The sequence below is a fragment of the Amblyomma mixtum genome, chromosome 4 (assembly GCF_055824585.1).
Source record: "Amblyomma mixtum isolate Tamu chromosome 4, ASM5582458v1, whole genome shotgun sequence".
Lineage (NCBI taxonomy): Eukaryota > Metazoa > Arthropoda > Arachnida > Ixodida > Ixodidae > Amblyomma > Amblyomma mixtum.
The window spans coordinates 72145955-72165973 of NC_143015.1; the positions used below are offsets into that span (position 1 = coordinate 72145955).

The following is a 20019-nucleotide window of genomic DNA, read 5'->3' on the forward strand; positions in this document are numbered from 1 at the left end:
CGTCTCGGCGGGCTGGCGCATGCGCAGGAGACGATGTAGCAGACGACGCCGCTGCGCCCAATGTTGCCATTGGCTGCGCCGTCAGCCAAAGACTCCCAGCAGGCCTTGCGAAAGCGCCTGACTTCCGGCACACTTTTTGGCGTGCAGCGCGGACAGCGAGGACCTCTCCTGAGCTTCCTTCTTCCATGATCTCTAAAAACGCCGTTTCTAAGGCGAGAGGTCGCACCTAAACCTCTATAGACACTTTGTTTGCTTTGCTGTTCCAGAGAGAGAAATAACTATTACAACGCAGCGTTAAGCTTCGAGAATGCCCTGCGCAAGGGTAACCGAAGCCAGCATGTGCGTCTGCTGATCCCAGGTTAACCAGGTTCACCACGTTGGGGGAAAAAGGCATTGCCCCTCCTCGGAATTTGCTGTCATGGCATAGACGTCGTAACTGTTGCTGGCATTGATTGAGGTTAAGTTTATGAGTTGGTAATACTTTTACTCTACTGAGATTTGCCAGACGATTAGCCCCTCGTCCAGCTCAAGGTAATTAGCGTGAAAACTGACGTTGTTATTGGAAACTATGGTTGAATTTTCAAGGAAGGGGTTTATAAGCGTTGTTACGACCAGTGCTGTCAACGAGATCAATTTTTCGCGTTTGTAACGTATCTCATGACGTGCAGCAATATTTGAATCAGATGTTTTGGCCATTCGAACTTGTACGAAGGAAAATAAAATTGAATTTGATTTGATCTGATTCATGAGAAGGGAAGTTTACAAACGGAAAAGCCATCGATGCATCTTTTATATAAGATACTTGTGTACCTCTCGAAGTAACGGCGCAAGAAACATAGACAGGACTCATAGAATAAGAAGACACCACGAGCACTGACTTGTTGTAAGTCAGCGCTCGTGGTGTCTTCTTATTCTATGTGTCCTGTCTGTTTTTTGCGCTGTTACTACGAGATGGATCACCAACAAGCCCAAGCTGGTGTTCTGACTAGTGTACCGTTCAAAAAAGCTTCAGAAAGAAGTGTTGAATGTTTTTTTTTTTTGCACATTCAGCTGTGTGCATCTCTCTATTAGAAGGCTGAACTTCCTCACCACCTTAATTTAAAGTGTCATTTGCAACGAAAGTAACAATTGCCGAACTATCGTTACTTTACTTTGTAATGCAGACGCAGGCTCTAGCCAGTGTAGAGATTGTTAAAAGGCTCCCTCAGAGCTACATTGTGGACATTTTACCTTTTGGGACTCCCCGAGGGTACATCTGTACTTCTCAAGGATCCTCGCCATTGTGTACATGATTTCCAGCAGGGCGAGGCGCTCGCCAATGCAGTTTCTGGGCCCGGCGCCGAAGGGTTGGTAGGCGATAGACGATCTGGCTGCAGAGTTTTCTGGTAGGAACCTAAATGAATAAATAAATATGTGATCAATGAGGCAGTCAATGGATAAAAGACAAGGAAGTCAGTCAGTAAAAAAACAATTGAGTTAATTATTCAAACTCAACGAAATCTGATCATGCCAACTAGCCTCCTGTCCAAAGCATGTGTGCTTGCTCGAGCGAAGCACTTGGCTAGTTGGCGCATACTGACGTCTGAAAGCGGCGGTCCAGCCGAGCTCTGTGTCATCGTCCGTGTATTTCGCACTGCATTTAATCGTGCGGTAGAAGCATGTGACACTGGCATTTATGTGTGGTACAAGAAATCTATCCGCACTTCTCGGGGTGAAAGCCGCCCACACAGTGGCCCGAACAGTTATAGTTTAGCTCCGAAAACCTCAGCTGCCTTAACTCAGTGGAACGCGAGAGCGCTGCGCTAAGCTCGACCCTAGCGGTCCTGCACACAGCGCAAGCAGTTTCACCATTAGCGTGAACGTCAGTTTCTGAGTGTAAGTGACTCGGCCCGCCTGTGAATCCTCCTAAAGATTCGAATCAAAGAAGGAGATACACTGTTTACACTCGAAACAGAAAGGAGTAAAAAGGGAGTAACGTTGTCCCTTAGTGTTACTCCCTAAACGTTGTCCTAAGGGACAAACGTTCTCGTAAGGGAGTTAACGTCGTCCTAAGGGACAACGTTAACTCCCTTAGGACAGCGTTTAGGGAGTAACGTTGTCTCTGAACAGAAAGGAGTAATAAGGAAGTAACATTGTTCCTTAGAACAACGTTAACTCCCTTAGGGCAACGTTTGTCCGTTAGGACAACGTTTAGGGAGTAACGTTGTCCCTAAACAGAAAGGAGTAATAAGGAAGTACATTGTTCCTTAGGACAACGTTAACTCCCTTAGGGCAACGTTTGCCCCTTAGGACAACGTTTAGGGAGTAACGTTGTCCCTAAACAGAAAGGAGTAAAAAGGGACTAACGTTGTTTCTTAATACAACGTTAACTCCCTTAGGGCAACGTTTGCCCCTTAGGACAACGTTTAGGGAGTAACGTTGTCCCTAAACAGAAAGGAGTAATAAGGAAGTAACATTAGAGAGTTATAGCATATCGTTACCGTGTTTACGTTACCGTTTACCGTGTTACCGGACGCCGGAGTTTCCGGTTAGCGATGCGCACGCTAGAAGACGTTTTATCATATCGTCTCTCCGGTCTCTCCCGTAACAAGTTACCGTAAGGCGAAAACGAACGATGATGATGGTAGAAGCCCCAGCATTAATTACAAACAGAAATACGCATGCATTGAAAGCATTTCTTTGCAGTGAGGTGCTACATGCTCTTTAATCATCTTTTTGCTCTGTATATATAGACGTGCTCACTACTTTTCTGCTAGCGGCCGGCCCAGTGGCTTCAAAACTACCCTGACCAGTAGACAAGTTTACTACACAGAACGCACTAAGCTTGTGTACGCTGCGCTTACTGCGTTGCGAATGCTGTAAAAACGCAGCTACAACACCTTCTGTTTGCCGCGCGCAGCGTCGCTTCTTTGGATGTTTGGATGCACGACTTGGATGTAAACATAGTGGCGCCATCTGGTGACAGTAAGTCAAAGCGCTTGAACTCTGGACTGGAGAAACTTTTTTTTTCTGAATTTAGTGGTGAATATGACAAGCATTACCAGAATGTTTTTGTTTTTCCAGGAAGAAAACTATGCAAATAGAGAGAAAAATGTTAAAGCTGGCACAAAAGCTACAGTGTTGTTGCTTCCTTGGCTACGCGCTTGGAAGAAGGAAAATTTGCGACGCGGATAGTTAGGCTTAAGTGCTCGAAAATCACAGAATTATCTCAACAACATGGGCTAGTTGTCACTTAAACCTCGACGTATGGGTGAGAGTATGCGAAACAAAAGCGAACCGCTACCATTTGAGTGAGCTGTCGCATCAAAGAATCCAGCGGTGACATGCATTTATTCCGAAGCGGGCGAGCAGGGCGCCGCCATGTTTGTTTACAAGCGAACGCTAACTCTCTCCGCAACGCTAAAGAGTTTCTGTAAAGTGTTACCGGCCCGGTAATGGGCGCGCATGCGCAGATGTCGCCAGTCGAGCCCGGTAAACGGTAACGTAAACACGGTAACGATATGCTATATCTCTCTATTGTTCCTTAGGACAACGTTAGCTCTCTTAGGGCGACGTTTGCCCCTTAGGACAACGTTTAGGGAATAACGTTGTCCGTAAACAGAAAGGAGTAATAAGGAAGTAACATTGTTCCTTAGGACAACGTTAACTCTCTTAGGGCAACGTTTGCCCCTTAGGACAATGTTTAGGGAGTAACGTTGTCCCTAAACAGAAAGGAGTAATAAGGAAGTAACATTGTTCCTTAGGACAACGTTTAACTCTCTTAGGACATCGTTTGCCCCTTAGGACAACGTTTAGGGAGTAACGTTGTCCCTAAACAGAAAGGAGTAATAAGGAAGTAACATTGTTCCTTAGGACAACGTTAACTCTCTTAGGACAACGTTTGCCCCTTAGGACAACGTTTAGGAAGTAACGTTGTCCCTAAACAGAAAAGAGTAATAAGGAAGTAACATTGTTCCTTAGGACAACGTTAACTCTCTTAGGGCAACGTTTGCCCCTTAGGACAACGTTTAGGGAATAACGTTGTCCCTAAACAAAAAGGAGTAATAAGGAAGTATCATTGTTCCTTAGGACAACGTTAACTCTCTTAGGGCAACGTTTGCCCCTTAGGACAACGTTTAGGGCGTAACGTTGTCCCTAAACAGAAAGGAGTAATAAGGAAGTAACATTGTTCCTTAGGACAACGTTAACTCTCTTAGGGCAACGTTTGCCCCTTAGGACAACGTTTAGGGAGTAACGTTGTCCCTAAACAGAAAGGAGTAATAAGGAAGTAACATTGTTCCTTAGGACAACGTTAACTCCCTTAGGGCAACGTTTGCCCCTTAGGACAACGTTTAGGGAGTAACGTTGTCCCTAAGCAGAAAGGAGTAATAAGGAAGTAATATTGTTCCTTAGGGCAACGTTTGTCCGTTAGGACAGCGTTTAGGGAGTAACGTTGTCCCTAAACAGAAAGGAGTAACAAGGAAGTAACATTGTTCCTTAGGACAACGTTAACTCTCTTAGCGCAACGTTTAGGGAATAACGTTGTCAATAAACAGAAAGGAGTAATAAGGAAGTAATATTGTTCCTTAGGGCAACGTTTGTCCGTTAGGACAGCGTTTAGGGAGTAACGTTGTCCCCAAACAGAAAGGAGTAACAAGGAAGTAACATTGTTCCTTAGGACAACGTTAACTCTCTTAGGGCAACGTTTAGGGAATAACGTTGTCAATAAACAGAAAGGAGTAATAAGGAAGTAATATTGTTCCTTAGGGCAACGTTTGTCCGTTAGGACAGCGTTTAGGGAGTAACGTTGTCCCTAAACAGAAAGGAGTAACAAGGAAGTAACATTGTTCCTTAGGACAACGTTAACTCTCTTAGGGCAACGTTTAGGGAATAACGTTGTCAATAAACAGAAAGGAGTAATAAGGAAGTAATATTGTTCCTTAGGGCAACGTTTGTCCGTTAGGACAGCGTTTAGGGAGTAACGTTGTCCCTAAACAGAAAGGAGTAACAAGGAAGTAACATTGTTCCTTAGGACAACGTTAACTCTCTTAGGGCAACGTTTAGGGAATAACGTTGTCCCTAAACAGAAAGGAGTAATAAGGAAGTAATATTGTTCCTTAGGGCAACGTTTGTCCGTTAGGACAGCGTTTAGGGAGTAACGTTGTCCCCAAACAGAAAGGAGTAACAAGGAAGTAACATTGTTCCTTAGGACAACGTTAACTCTCTTAGGGCAACGTCTAGGGAATAACGTTGTCAATAAACAGAAAGGAGTAATAAGGAAGTAATATTGTTCCTTAGGGCAACGTTTGTCCGTTAGGACAGCGTTTAGGGAGTAACGTTGTCCCCAAACAGAAAGGAGTAACAAGGAAGTAACATTGTTCCTTAGGACAACGTTAACTCTCTTAGGGCAACGTTTAGGGAATAACGTTGTCAATAAACAGAAAGGAGTAATAAGGAAGTAATATTGTTCCTTAGGGCAACGTTTGTCCGTTAGGACAGCGTTTAGGGAGTAACGTTGTCCCCAAACAGAAAGGAGTAACAAGGAAGTAACATTGTTCCTTAGGACAACGTTAACTCTCTTAGGGCAACGTTTAGGGAATAACGTTGTCAATAAACAGAAAGGAGTAATAAGGAAGTAATATTGTTCCTTAGGGCAACGTTTGTCCGTTAGGACAGCGTTTAGGGAGTAACGTTGTCCCCAAACAGAAAGGAGTAACAAGGAAGTAACATTGTTCCTTAGGACAACGTTAACTCTCTTAGGGCAACGTTTAGGGAATAACGTTGTCAATAAACAGAAAGGAGTAATAAGGAAGTAATATTGTTCCTTAGGGCAACGTTTGTCCGTTAGGACAGCGTTTAGGGAGTAACGTTGTCCCTAAACAGAAAGGAGTAACAAGGAAGTAACATTGTTCCTTAGGACAACGTTAACTCTCTTAGGGCAACGTTTAGGGAATAACGTTGTCAATAAACAGAAAGGAGTAATAAGGAAGTAATATTGTTCCTTAGGGCAACGTTTGTCCGTTAGGACAGCGTTTAGGGAGTAACGTTGTCCCTAAACAGAAAGGAGTAACAAGGAAGTAACATTGTTCCTTAGGACAACGTTAACTCTCTTAGGGCAACGTTTAGGGAATAACGTTGTCAATAAACAGAAAGGAGTAATAAGGAAGTAATATTGTTCCTTAGGGCAACGTTTGTCCGTTAGGACAGCGTTTAGGGAGTAACGTTGTCCCTAAACAGAAAGGAGTAAAAAGGGAGTAACACTGTCCTCTAGCACACGCCATTTAAAAAAGGGGGTACGCTAGAGGAGAACTTGCTACCTTCTTACTCCCATATAGGCGTATTAGTGTTTAGAGTGTAATTGGTCTACGACTGCACTGCGTACCGGTACTGAGCAACATTTTTGCTACGCACCTGTCGGGGTCGAACTTTTCAGGCTCGGGCCAGTAACGAGGATCCATGTGGATCTGCAGTGTCGGAGCCAGGATAGATGTGCCAGCCTTGTACTTGATGCCGTTGTATTCGAAATCGTTCACGGCCCGCCTTGTGGTGAATCTGCACAGTGCGAGTGGTAATCGGAGTGTTTGTAGGTAGCAGAAACGCGCACACAAAAAACAGTGCGACGCAAATGCAGGCGCAAATAAGAGAAAAACGGTTGATGCTTTGCTTTGTTGCACGTTGAATAACGGTATTGTTCTCTTGGTACATTAATTTGATGCCTTTAGTTAAGGAAGTTGAGAAAAATCTTAATTGGTAGGCCATGTACTGAAATGGGGTAGCACCTGCGTAGGATGATTAACACAAAGGCAAAATGTCGCTAGATGGCGGCACGTGATATCATTTAACTTATTACTACAAGAATAGTAAAATGGAACAAAAAGGGCCAAAAGCCTTTATGCGTCTGTGTTGGCTACGTTTCTTTGCCACTTTTTAGTATGCTTGCAGGAGCGCGAAAAATGAAATGGTATCAAATAATTCACGCAGATCTTACATATGATCGCCAGACGTCACCTCCCTAATGGAATCTTATGTTCAATTCGTGATGTGATACGGATAAAGAGAATGAATCAACAACACTCGACCTGAAGTGCTAGTCTCCTCCGTTAATTGCCTTCGTCACGCGCTGCAGATCATACACGCACGTTCCAGCGCCATAATCCGAACGAAAAACACAATAGAAAACTTTCTGTCATAACAATACATGCTCGGCAGTAGTTTGGGACATGAACTTATAATAAAAAGTATTTCTAGCGTAGCAATAGAATTTTCTTTGGTACGGCGCTGCCCTTTGTCGTTGTGAGAGTGCAACAGTTGCCAAAAAAAAGAAAAATAGTGCAATACTACAGAAAAACATGTGGTTAGAACAGCACTACTAACATTACAGGTCCATGTTTGGGCACAATTCTGTGGTTTCTTTTTGACTGGGAATTTAAGCCACATCAGTGGGAGGCTATGGCGTACATCATGATCATAAGCATGATAATATTCATCAGCAACAGCCCAACCACGTCCACCCTCCCGAAAAACTAAGCATAAAGGTTTGCCGTCACAGCACATATTTTTAGTATTTATGATGAAGAACTAATAACATCAAATTTTTGCAGTAGCAGCAGGATTTTATGTATTAGTGTGCTGTCTGTTGTTGTAGTGACTTCGAAATGAGCCAAAAAAAGCGATAAAACTACAAACATATATGTCGCATTTAGGGCACGATTCTGTCGAATTTTTTTTGAATGGGCACTGCAGGACGACTGTTTCTTCCACACCCCTCCATTAGCCCTGTCCTGTGCCATCCGTGGCCACTTAATTTCCGCAAAGTTCCTAATAGGATCCCTATATATGACACTCTGCCACACCCTGCTACACCTGCCGTCCTTTAGACTCCACTGCGTGCCTCTTAATCATCATCGGTTATCTTTCTTTTGCATTACACACCCTGCCAATGCCCATGTCTTGTTATTATTGCCAACTAAGAGATTACCCTTATAAAATGGTATATAGACTATATACTTCTTATAACCTATTGCCTTCTTAAAGATGTTTGCTTGTCTATGCCCAACTTATTGACTGTCCGTATAGTTTGCCCGTAGACTTTCTTAGAATTCGTATTGTCTACAGACTAGTCATAGGATTTGTCGACATAAAGTTTATAGATAGAATTCTGCTGATAACCTATAGACTTCCCCAGAATTGGTTGCCCGTCTGAATCTGCTGTCTTCCTCTCTCTTAACGTTACAACTATCACTTCCCTTTCTATACCTCGCTGCGCTGTCCTCAACCTAATTTCAAGCCTTTCCATTGGACTACCAGTTTCCACCGCTTTGGTGAACAGTGGAAAGATACGACTTTTATAAAGTATCTTGCTGAGGGATACTGGTAAACTGGTGCTGACGATGTGATGGTACCTTCCAAGCGCACTTCAACAACATGAAGCTAGTATCAGGCACAAGTCAGTGCTAAACCAACGCCGTATTATATTGAACTTGGGCTAAAAGCGGCGCGCAACCTAACAGTAATGTGTCGCGCACAGCTTAATGTACGCAGATGTCAATTGACAGCTCGCATCGTATGAATGCAGGTTAACATCGAGCATCACTTTCAAAGCTAAAGTTGTCTACTTCGTTATCAAAACAAATGCCAATGTAATGCCAATTAAAATTATTACATTTGCTCTCTTACGGTACGCATATGAAGAAAGGGGATGTAGGCCAAATAACTGGAGTGACGCTGAATTCAGGGTGCAGCACGGAAAATGCTTCAGGGATTTTTATAAAAGTAGCTCGGCCACGTTGCTGGGAACGAAGCTAGGGCAGTGTTTTGGTAGCCGCTTTGAGAAATGGCTTTCAGTTCGTTCTCATATGAGGTTTATTTTTTGTTATGTTTTAAGTATAGTTAAAAACAGCGTAGTACTCACACTGTGCCTGGTGGATAGATCCTCAAAGTTTCTTGCACCACATTTCTCGTGTACTTCATTCCCTGCATGACCGCTGCGTAATCCAGTTTTCCCTGTAGGATGAAATATCAGTTAGTATCCTGTACAGGTTCGAACACAACACCGTGGCCTACAGGCCCCGTGCTTGTTACATTTGCATGCTTACACTCCTTGTAAGCGGGTCAGATCTTTAATTCGCCGCTAGATGAACAGCATAGAAGGAAGGTGCAGTTTCAGTGGTGGTATACTATTCCTAAATTTATATATTTGTTTATTTATTTAGTTAGTTATACATACAGGAAGCCAACAACTTTGGCCCTGTCAGGAGGGGCTTTGAAGGACTATTTACACGTTATTTTATTGCGCGTTTTCATTTCTCAAATGATCTGTCAAACATTAACATACGTACAGTCTTTTTGAAAAGTAACCAGGCTCCATCTTTTGCTTCTCATTCGTATAACAGCCCTCACGGCTTCCCTAAAGATAAAAAAATCTTTGAAGGTGAGAACAGGGGTTCTTCTTACCATTCAGAGATTTGAAGCTTAAGGGCTGGCATAATAGCTTTAATATACGACTTAGAAGAGAACCGTGCAGCCTGGTTACTTTTTACAAAGACTGTACATTAGGATCCATGGATACATGAATGGAATGCATGGCTTAGGGTACATGGAATACATAGAGCAGCCTAAGACCGCTAAATAATTTAAATTGATTTTCTTATCTCATGCTATTTCGGGTGTTTCATCAATCGAACAATGGCTGTGACCTGAAGTTGAACTTTAGGTCACGTGAGGCACGAAAAAAATTAGGCAGTGTTTAACTACGGTTATACCCAAAGGACGAGTGATTGCATTTTGGCAATGGCCCGGGGCAAACTTTGAGGTCGCCGTCGTGTCGGGCACGCTCAATTATGATTGGACATCGATTTTGGTTCAAACCGGCCAAGGTCAAATTTCGAGGGTGGGCCTGGTCAAAATTTCAGTAATTACGCGGGACAATTTTGGAGGTCACCGTCTTGTCGGGAACACTCAGTTATGACGGGGCATCGATTTCGGTTCAAGTCGGCCAAGGTCAATCTGTAAGTCTGTCACAGTAAATCCGTTGCTATTCTGTACTTCTCAATGTTAAACCAAGGTCAAATCGGACACGGAATGGTGAGCGAATTTTGCGGTGGGGGCACTACCATGCTAATAGGCAGCATAAAACAGCGATAGGCCGCTGTCACCTTCAGGGCATAAGCTGGCTATCCCATTGTTTCGCCGCGTGCAGTGATGTGTACACTGCTAATCATGTCACAATTCAATGTTGGATGACTATTAGTCCAGAGCTGAAAGAACGCTTCCTGGCCTTTTCACCACGAGTCTGAGTGGCAGCTGTCGTCGGTATCAAAGCGCCTCGCCTATTTTCGAAAGAGGCTGCACGAAGTGGCGCACAGTGGGCTTTGGTATTCAGGGAAACAAATAGAGATAAAGCTGGCATCTAAAATGCGCCGCAGCTATAGGCGCGGGTATACAAGCTTTGTGCACGAGGGAGTTTCATCCTGATGTTCACTTGAAATGGGGTATTAACACTTAGCCACACTGTGTGGAGTGTAGAGCTTTCGCATGAAGTCGATAACGTTTATTTCGAGTTGACGCTTTTGAACGCACTTACATATTGGTTGATGACTGAGGTGACTTCATCCCTGACCTTGTCTTGAATGTCTTGGTACTTGGCGAGAACGTAGGAGACGTAAGCCATCGACGTTGACGTCGTTTCAAACCTATCATAAAAAAAGAGATAAAAAATAGCTGTGGTTGAACCCGGCCGGACCTAGTAAGACGAGCGAAAACTCTTTTAAGGTAAACACACGCCACATGCTTTTATACAGCGAACGGCGCGTCACGCCATTTCCGACAGTTGCGGGAGCGCCGTCGGCTCTGCGTACGCAGCTGTGGCGAGGCGTGTCAAGTCACGTGGCATGACGTCAGAGCCAGGTCTTCGCTCCTCCTGGTTTCAAGGTCAAATTTCATAGCCACATGACCTTCAGCTTTTGACAAGAGGAGTAGAGCTTTTGGTCTAAATTGTTCGTAGATGAAAACGCTGATCTTGCGCATGTCGTGAACGCTGCGGCACTCTGCGGTTGATAAACAAGGCGTTGGTAGGAATTAAAATATCTATAGAATACTTATCTACACAAATTCATTGCTCGCACTGGCTTTCATGCTCATTTTAGGAGGTGAAACCCAATTAGATGACGCAAAAGCACTTCACTGGAGCGCAAAGGACTGAAAAGAAATATGGACAAGATCGATGCAGGGTGCCTCATTTATGCCAAGCGTTAGCGATTACTGCAAGCTATAGAGACCAGCGTACTTTCTTTGAGACAAGCGGAAACACCACCGCAATTCCCGGTCACTCTCATATTCAAATATCTAAAAAAAAACTAAAATTATGAGCTTACACCGATGCATGGGTGTCGCAACCTCAGTCTCTTTTTTGTTATGTGACAACATTCAAGATATTTCACCCACCTCACCGACCTGTTGCGCACATAGGTCAACACAGACTGCTAGTTACCATAACACTTTAAGTACTTACGCGGCCAGCATCGTCACGGTCGTGTTCATTTCGACTTCCAGCAGACTCATGCCGTTTGAGATCTTCCCATTGGCTGCGTCTTGGGAGAAGAGGAAGTTTCTTAGTGTGATATTCGGCAGTGAAACACTCGAGTGTTATTGCTTGTATCTGGCGGGTCAAAATGGTAAATGAAAAAAAAAAGAAAACGATTACCAGCATGAATTTAAAGGCGTATTTATTAATTTTTTTTTCAACATACAGCAGCCCCGCCTACGGTGTGTTGCAGAAGAAACGATGAGATATGCATGAGCATCACGAGCAACTTTAATTACGTCAATAAAAATGTTACAATAGATAATGCACATCTACGACCTTCAGTGGCTTCCAATGAATTGCTGAAATGGCAGCGAACGCATTTAAAGGGGCATAGAGTTTGAGCTTTCAACGATTGGTGGGAATACGCTGAGTCAGTTAGTGACAGCGTGTGCGAAAATGAGAGGAATATATATTCAGTACGTGGGGGCGGCTTGTGGACGGTTGTTCGGAAAAAATGACATAGTGTTCAGTGTAGTGAAACGTGACAGGTTATGCAGCATGAATGTGTACTCTGTGTATACCCAAGTATCTGGAGTGCTTTTTTCATGTTTGACTGGCATGGTTCGACCAAGATCTACTGCGTATGAAAAGCTCCAGTCCCAGGTTTTTTTAATTTGGCTACTCTTTCCGAAAGCAACGCATCAAATGAAAAAAAAAATATTCGCTAGAACGGGAGCTTTTGCCGGCACTATTGTATCCTGCAGAGGCTGCTTTTTTTTTTTTGTCTCTCCACATCGTTCTATTTTATCCTTCCATCAGACATACTACCGAGGCTACAGTGGACAGCAGATTTGTAGTGTACTCAGCCCCATAAATAATTCGCATTTAAAAAGGAGGTAGAACTAAGGCAAAGTTCTTTTTTTTTTCATCGACAGCATTGTGCAGGAGATTTCAACGCTGCTATCTACAGGGTCAACTTGGTGATCTTAAGCTTGCGGCTAAACATGTTAAATAGCTTTCGGTGTGAGAAAGAACAAAAAGTACCTTGCTTTTGCTGGGTATCTTCTTGACGCGCGTCGAGCATGACTTGCAGCAGGTCTGAGTTTCTTGCCTGAACATGGAAGGAAACCATTAGAGCGGTCGTGGCATCTTTCCGAGTAACGAGTTAGATCACGGGCTGGAGCAAAATGGTGGTTTGAGCTAGTTGGTACATCTTTAAAATTTCACCAGCGCTGCGACTAGGAACAAGAAACAGAGAAGGAAGACAAGGACAAGCGCTTGTCCTTGTCTTCCTTCTCTGTTTCTTGTTCCTAGTCGCAGCGCTGGTGAAATTTTAATCACGGGCTGTAAACGTGGTCATGGACTCAATGGAGGAATTCTTCGCACTGAACTTACATATGCCACTGACTCATGCTATATGAAGTGCCATTCGCAATTACGGCACGTTAGTGCACAGCGGGAGCTTGAACACTTCGCATTGGAAAGTAAACACTGCATCTACGAGAAGGATGCCACCTTCTACTGCAGTTTGGCACTAACCATCCTTAGGATGAGATCAAGGAGTTTGCGGGTACAGGGTGGCTGCAGCTGGCACAGGACATAGTTAACTGGAGAGATACGGGTGAGGCCTTTGTCGTGCAGTGGGCGTAGTCGGACTGATGATGATGATAGAAATTCAGGGGTTCAGCAGTGCAGTTGCGGCGTCTCTGCTTCTCGATAAGATGAGCTTATAGTTGCGATAGGTGAACGGCTCATAGCCTATTACACAAGCATACGAACATTTTTTGTCCCCACTTTCTTGAGACTGGCTTAAAGTAAGCATATTTGTGCAATTTTTTAGCAGCTTCAAACATTCCTTGCTGGCACACAACGTTTCTTTTATTCATCATCATAATTATCGTAATCATCACCATCATCATCAGCTTGACTACGCCCACTGCAGGGAAAAGGCCCATGTCTCTCCAATTAACCCTGTCCTTTGCGAGCTGCAGCCATCGTATCCCGACAAACTTCTTAATCTCGCCCGCCCACCTAGCTCTCTGGCACTCTCTGCTACGCTTGCCCTCTCTTGGAATCCACTCCGTTACCCTTAAGGACCAGCAGTTATCTTGCCTTCGCATCGCGTGCAGTGCCCAAGCCATTTCTTCATCTTGATTTCGGCTAGGATGTCATTGACCCGGACGCCAGTGGTTTCGACACATGGCCGACGAACCGACCATTGAAACTCAGTGCTCCATCCACAACACATCTCTTCCAATGCCACTTGTCCCCAATGCCACTTCCAATTCCGACGTAATAGTGACTCGCTTTCTTTTACCTTCCTTTTACGACTCGTTTTATGTTGCTTAACGTGTGTTGGTCATCAAAAGCGATAACGTTGGAGATCAGATTCCCGTCTGACCTGTGCCCGTTCTAGGCACCTGTGGTGTGGCTTTCCAGTGATGCAGTGTGCGTCCCTTTTATTCGAGCTTGACGTAACTGGCATCTTTACTAGCGATCAAGGAGGATGTTTTGACCAGCTGCACTAAATGTATTGAGACCGCTAGCCCTGTAGCGCATAGCGTTGCGCTCACGAGGCCCATTCGGTCTGGCTACCCGCACGAAGTGCCTCCATCTGTACCCTTCAAGCTGTTCGTTATTCCTTAAGCACATTCGTAAGCGTATTTCTCATTAAACATATATACAACGACGCTACCTCGTACAGTATTATTCTCAGAGTTTTTCATGGTGATTGGTACTGAAGAGCGCGTTCATTCTCTAATAACCAAGTTTATGTGCAATCCTTAGAGACAATAACATGGTTAGTTTCCTACAGGCTACGGCTACAAAAATGAGTTGCTTTTTTTTCCTCCTCGGCGGACAACATTCGATTCGGTGAAGCCACTCCTGGTCTAGTGGAAAGAAACCCTGCTCGCTCACCTTGGGGCTTCCAAGTCTAAGGTCCACGACCCTCGTGGTTTCTTTGTTGAAGGTGCTGTAGCTGAAGGAGCCGAGTTTTTCGTTCAGCCATAGGATCGGGGCTACCACCTGAGACAAAGTCGTTGTGGAGTCTGCAAAACAGACAGGAAAAAAAAAAACGACTTTGGGACCCTTAAGCTCCGCCTTAAAAGGATAGGACGCGATAGCGTAATGGATTAATTGTCATACGTGCAGAAGGTCATTCTCTACTTTACATTCATAGATACCCGGGAGTCCTCATACCCCTTCCGGCGCAGTGGTGCAGCGGTTAAGCGATGCGCCACTGCCTAGCGCTGACAGGTGCTCCCAGTGGCGGGGCTTTTGCGATCTCGGCTGCTCTTCTCGAGGAACCTCTCACGACCAGTCATTAATTTAACAGCCCCTGTCATGGCGTGCAGTTTGCTCACAGTGCGTTGGGCAAGTTGCGATGACGTCACAAGATTACCTGACCAAGGTGGTCCACCTATCTCCTAGGTTGCTTCTATGAATTTTTTTTTGTGGGTTTCTCGCTCATAGATAACGACGGCAACCCCGGGGACACCGACGGCGACGCCGGAGTTTCTGCGACACGGGCTCTTTAACGTTGTCGCGCTAATAATAATAAAAAAACGAAACCGTTCTTCAGTTAGGACTGGCCTAAATATCACCCAGTCCTTTTTCACCCAGCGGCATTATCCATGTTGTTTATAAAAATAAGTATACTCATGACATCAATCCGTAATAAAAATATTTAAATTATTCAAATGCAGATGGACAATCAGTAAGACACCAGAAAATGATCAAACGAGTCAGCTGAGTTCATCCTACTGTGGTATGATAAGCAAACGTACTGTTTACTTAAGCCTACTGGAATCTACTGGCTAGTTAGTCTTGATCTTACTTGTTTTTTCTTTGCGACAGTATTACGAGGGCCACGAAGGCAAAAACTGTCCGGCGGCGTTGGCGTCTGAGTGAAGCCTTTTCCTACTAGGGGGTGCTTAAGACAGTTTGCCTCTCTCCTGCCACATGTACGCTCTCCCTCTCCCCGCCTTCACTTTAGGGAAGTGTAGGGAGAGGCTGGACACAGAGTGACTCAGAGAAATCGAAAATTACTAAGAAAATGGCTCAGACTACAGCACGCCAACCTACCGGAGAACGATGTGGGCAAAAATGAGACAAAGGAATGGGAGTTGTTCCTTTTTGCATTCCTCAGGAAGAGCAAACTGGGTCTCACAAGCCTTACTGACGGCTGTGTTTTACGCAGCCTCCTGCTAGTATAGTTTCTCACCGCTCAAACACTGCACCCTGCGCTGGCAGTGGTATGAGACTTCGCTGCGATCTAACAATGTGATGCATTTTGCTTAGCTGCGTTGTCGGAATTGCAACAGAAGCGCAATCGTAGTAGATTGGGAAGTGGAAGACAATGGATTCAGAATCAGAATACAACCATAATTGGAATCAACTGGTGAGTGAAAGAAGAATGCTATCAAATTTCCACTGCGTCAATTCAGTTGATCACCCCTATTTTTTTTTGTTGCTTCATGTTTCTTCTCCTATGTTTGAACAATTCCTGTCGCGGCTGTTGTCCGGTTTCACCACTAGTTCGAGGACGAGACTGCCGTTCACAGCGAGAGCTGTTAGTGCCACAATTCTCAATTACGTGACGTTGGTGTCGTCGGTGCGATATACCAGGTGGAACGCGCAACGCTCACTGATCAGTATAGAGCGCCGTCATGCATGACGTCAAGACAACTTGCCACGACGAATGGTGGGAACATAATGACGTCCCTCATCACTTGACGAGGCATTCACCGGAACTTACCTGACGCTAATGAGAGTGGAGCGGTTTAAACCCAACAGGCCACCCAGACTCCCAGCCAGAGTTCCTAAAACCTCGCTACTGGCATCGGCATTTCACACCATCCCAGTATCTTATAGGCTAGCCGTATGAAGTTCGTTACCTCGTATGTATTCAGTTTTACCCACTGGAACCGGGAGCATCAGCCATTTTGCATGCCCGGAGGCTTGCTGCACATTTGTCCCATGGACTTACGCGCGAATATGTGGAATGGTCCGGACATGATGCCACGCAGGACATTGCGTGCGGTGTTCAGGAAAGGATGCGACAGGTTCCTCTGGAAGCAGCAGTCGAAGCCGAACTCCCCACGGCCGACGTAGTCCATGGCAAGTCCTTGGAACGGTTCCACCATACACCACTCCATCCCGGCGTTCGCCTTCTCCGCCAGCAACTCCATGAACAGGTCGGCCGATTCACTCAGTGCAGGAATCGTCTGCGTGAGGGCAATCGGTTTATGATGCTACGTTAACATCTCGGGATAGCGAGAAAATCCACCGCTGTAGGCGCAAGTTCCGGAGGAACGGCACGTGCTTTCGGTGTGGAACCTTTTCCGGTCGGCGGAAAAACCGGCATCTCACCGCCAAGGCTCCAAAGGTGGCTTCTAGCCGTTAGACAGAGGAGGAAAAAATGAACCTAGAAGCCACGTTTGATGACTGTAGAGTGATTAGTTAATTAATTATAGGCATAAACGTCGAAAAACGTCGAAATAGCGCGGACGTCGATATAGTCAGTGAAATGATGTGACATCACATTGAAACAGAATTCGCGCCAGCTGCGATTTTCCCCAGCGGCGGTTGAGCCCGGCGGCGGGGACTCCGTCCTAAGCATCCCCACGCGCGACCCCCCCCCCCCCCCCCCTTCCATTGTCTCTCGCACACACTTCTCGCTGTTAGCCCGTTGTGTCGAAAGACGGTGCGGGCAGGGCACTTTTTTCTTATTTATTTTTTAAGCCCACACTAATATCTGTCTAGTCTCCGACGGTGAGAAAGCAGTTGTCTGGCCAGTGACCTCCTGTACGCGGAATTCCGGCTCGGGCGTCTGCGGGGCCAGCCGGGGCTCGGCGCGGGGCGTTTCGGCGCGATGGTTTACGTTTCGTCGCCGCCTCTGATTCGTCGGTCCCGGGCCCCGGGCTGTCTGGAGATGGTGAGGGAGAGGGAGGGACACTGCGGGGGGACTGTGGAATGTGGCGGAGAGCAGTCGAGGTGGAGATCTTGGATGTGGCGGTGTGCTGGCTAACCGCGCGTGTGTGTGAAGTGTCAGCCGAGAGGTGGTCGGCTCGTCGCGAAGTGTCTGGGCAACGAGTAGCGACTCCGGGGACCCGACATCGACAGCCCGACGTCTATCTCGGACCGGACCTCAACCACCCGAACAGCTAAGCCCCCACCACTCCCACATTTACGAACTATACCCTAAATTCGTTCCTTTAAAAGTGCCTTGTGTTTGTATTTCCTCTCGCCTGTCATATTTGATACTGTGTGTCAAAGCTAAAGTTTGTTCCGTCTGTCCTGTGTCTATGCTGTGCTATTCCTGATGAATTGGGGAAAGTGTTGTTCTCTTTGTTAATTAAATTCTATCCACTCTCATTTACCGACTCCTGTGTCGTGCCTCCGGTCAGCGGCTGGCCAGGCGTGGACCTATCGCCGGTTAGCCGCTCGGTCCTGCTTAAGATCTGGCACCTGGGTGGAGGTGTTTGTCTCTCCTCCCCTAGAATTGGTAACAGAGAGTGTGGAGCCCATTGGTGGCGTGCTCCCACTTCGTGACACACATCCACCGCAAGTCATCACGGCATAATGAAAATTGTCACAGAATGCTTGGAAAAACGCCGGGTTTGTGTCAAATTCGATGGAAAAATGTGTAATTAAGCGTAATTAACACTTAATCTCCCAGAAAGATGTATAATTTGGGTATCGATATAGCCGCGGGAACGGTGTGACGTCACATCCACCGGAAGTCGTCACGGCATAGTGAAAATTGTCACAGAATGCTTGGAAAAACGTCGGATTTGTGTCAAATTCGATGAAAAAAGGTGTAATTAAGCGTAATTAACACTTAAGATCCCAGAAAGATGTATATTTGTGCATAGATATAGCCACGGGAACGGTGTGACGTCACATCCATCGTAAGTCGTCACGGCATAGCGTCCTCGGCTTTCGCCTCTCAACACTTTAGTTGCCAAAGGATCCTCACAATTTTTTTTCTTGTCACAAATCCGTGGCAGCACCGGCGGCGCGGTCACATCACGTGCAAAGGCTGACTCACATGTAGGCGACTGAGCGGCGCGTTGCGGCGAAAAATTTCTAACTTGTTGGAACCTCATCGCTCTGGCCGCTCGAACCGCCGCGGCGGCATAAATCGCGAGCGTTTTCGCTTGCTTGCGTAGCAGGCTCCAGCAGCGCCATACTTCGGTGGCGGCGAATTTCGATCACTCTTGATGCCGCACGCTCAAATTGCGTGAATGCACTGTAGCAAGTAAAAAAAAAAGATTATTACAAGTGATCCGTCACTGGTTCGAAACAGTGGTTTAACTATGGTTAAACCTGGAGAATTGCGAAAGGAACGGGGAGGGAGAGAGAGGCATGGAGAGCGCGCGGCAGCGGCGGCGGCCCCGGCACGCTAGCTATGCGCCGCTACTGCGCATGCGCAACTGGAGAGCGCGGCGGCGGCACCTCTGAGTCACCTGCGCAGCGACGGCAGCGGCGCGCCGTGTGACGTCACCACTCCTCGCGCATGCGCAGTGTCGCCTTTCGTTTGCTCCGTGAAATGGCTCGGCGACTCGCGTAGAGTTGCTTTCGCAACAATAATCTCCACTCGCGGCGCTCCAGTACAATAAGGTCACTACCGAGAATGATAGCCTTCCCCAATCCTCATTCTTGCGGGAGTCTCAGCAGAAATTCATCGTTAGCAAGGAATTTTAGTTTTAAATTTTTTCTGCCCACCCTCTCGTCTTTCACGTGCTGATAATTTTTGCTCGCTATTGTACCAGTGTACAAAAAAAAAGCAGTCTCGCCTGTTTTTTTTTGTGGCTGTGGCTAGAGTTCCGTCCAGACGGAACTACAATTTGCGCTAGAGTTCCGTCCGGACGGAACTACAGTTTGCGCTAGAGTTCCATCTAGACGGAACTACAATTTGCGTTGAAGTTCCGTCCAGACGGAACTGCATGTAGCGATGGGGTTCCGTCCAGACAGAACTGTATCTGACACCATAGAGCTCCGTCCAGCATTATCTGCCACAAGTTATGTCAAGACGGAATTAAAGCTGACGTTAGGGGTTGGGGAACCAGTTTGCTTGCAGACTTTTGCATGTCCATTTAAAAAAGTGGCAATCCTATTCCGCCTAATGTGTGACAGGATATTCTGCTGCATCATTTTATTTTCCAAGCAATCAGTGAGAAATGGCAAAAGAACGAGCTTTGGCTTGGGTTTGTTGGTGCGTTTGCATAATGCTTGTTGACCGTTTGTGTACGTCTTAGTCTTTTTCGCGCTACGTCATCGTGCAGCGCAAATAGCGACAGGGCTTCACATCACTTCGCGAAGAGTTTCTGCACTCTGCTTCTAACAGTGTCATTTTCCCGATCCTGCATGCATGCATGGAAGTTATGCCTTCGAGGATGCAACTAAACGCAATACGCGGACAGATATTTTGGTGCCGTATAAATGCACAGAGAGAACATCTGGATGCAGCTTTGTCAACTGGTTATTCCAGAGGCAAAGAAATGCTTCAT

The 20019-nt window shown here is 45.9% G+C and overlaps 1 protein-coding gene across 2 annotated transcripts in view; it reads right to left on the reverse strand.

Annotated features, from left to right (window-relative positions):
• Positions 1–20019, reverse strand: part of LOC149346971 (cytochrome P450 3A8-like) — a 50960-nt gene that overhangs the window by 591 nt on the left and 30350 nt on the right. For both annotated transcript variants that reach the window (XM_089586785.1, XM_089586784.1), the window contains 8 exons: positions 16494–16731; positions 14423–14553; positions 12548–12614; positions 11489–11567; positions 10562–10670; positions 8891–8982; positions 6391–6531; positions 1231–1393 (listed from right to left, as the gene is read on the reverse strand). In XM_089586785.1, coding sequence (XP_089442911.1) covers positions 1231–1393; positions 6391–6531; positions 8891–8982; positions 10562–10670; positions 11489–11567; positions 12548–12614; positions 14423–14553; positions 16494–16731 — 1020 coding nt within the window. The remainder of the gene's footprint in view (positions 1–1230; positions 1394–6390; positions 6532–8890; positions 8983–10561; positions 10671–11488; positions 11568–12547; positions 12615–14422; positions 14554–16493; positions 16732–20019) is intronic.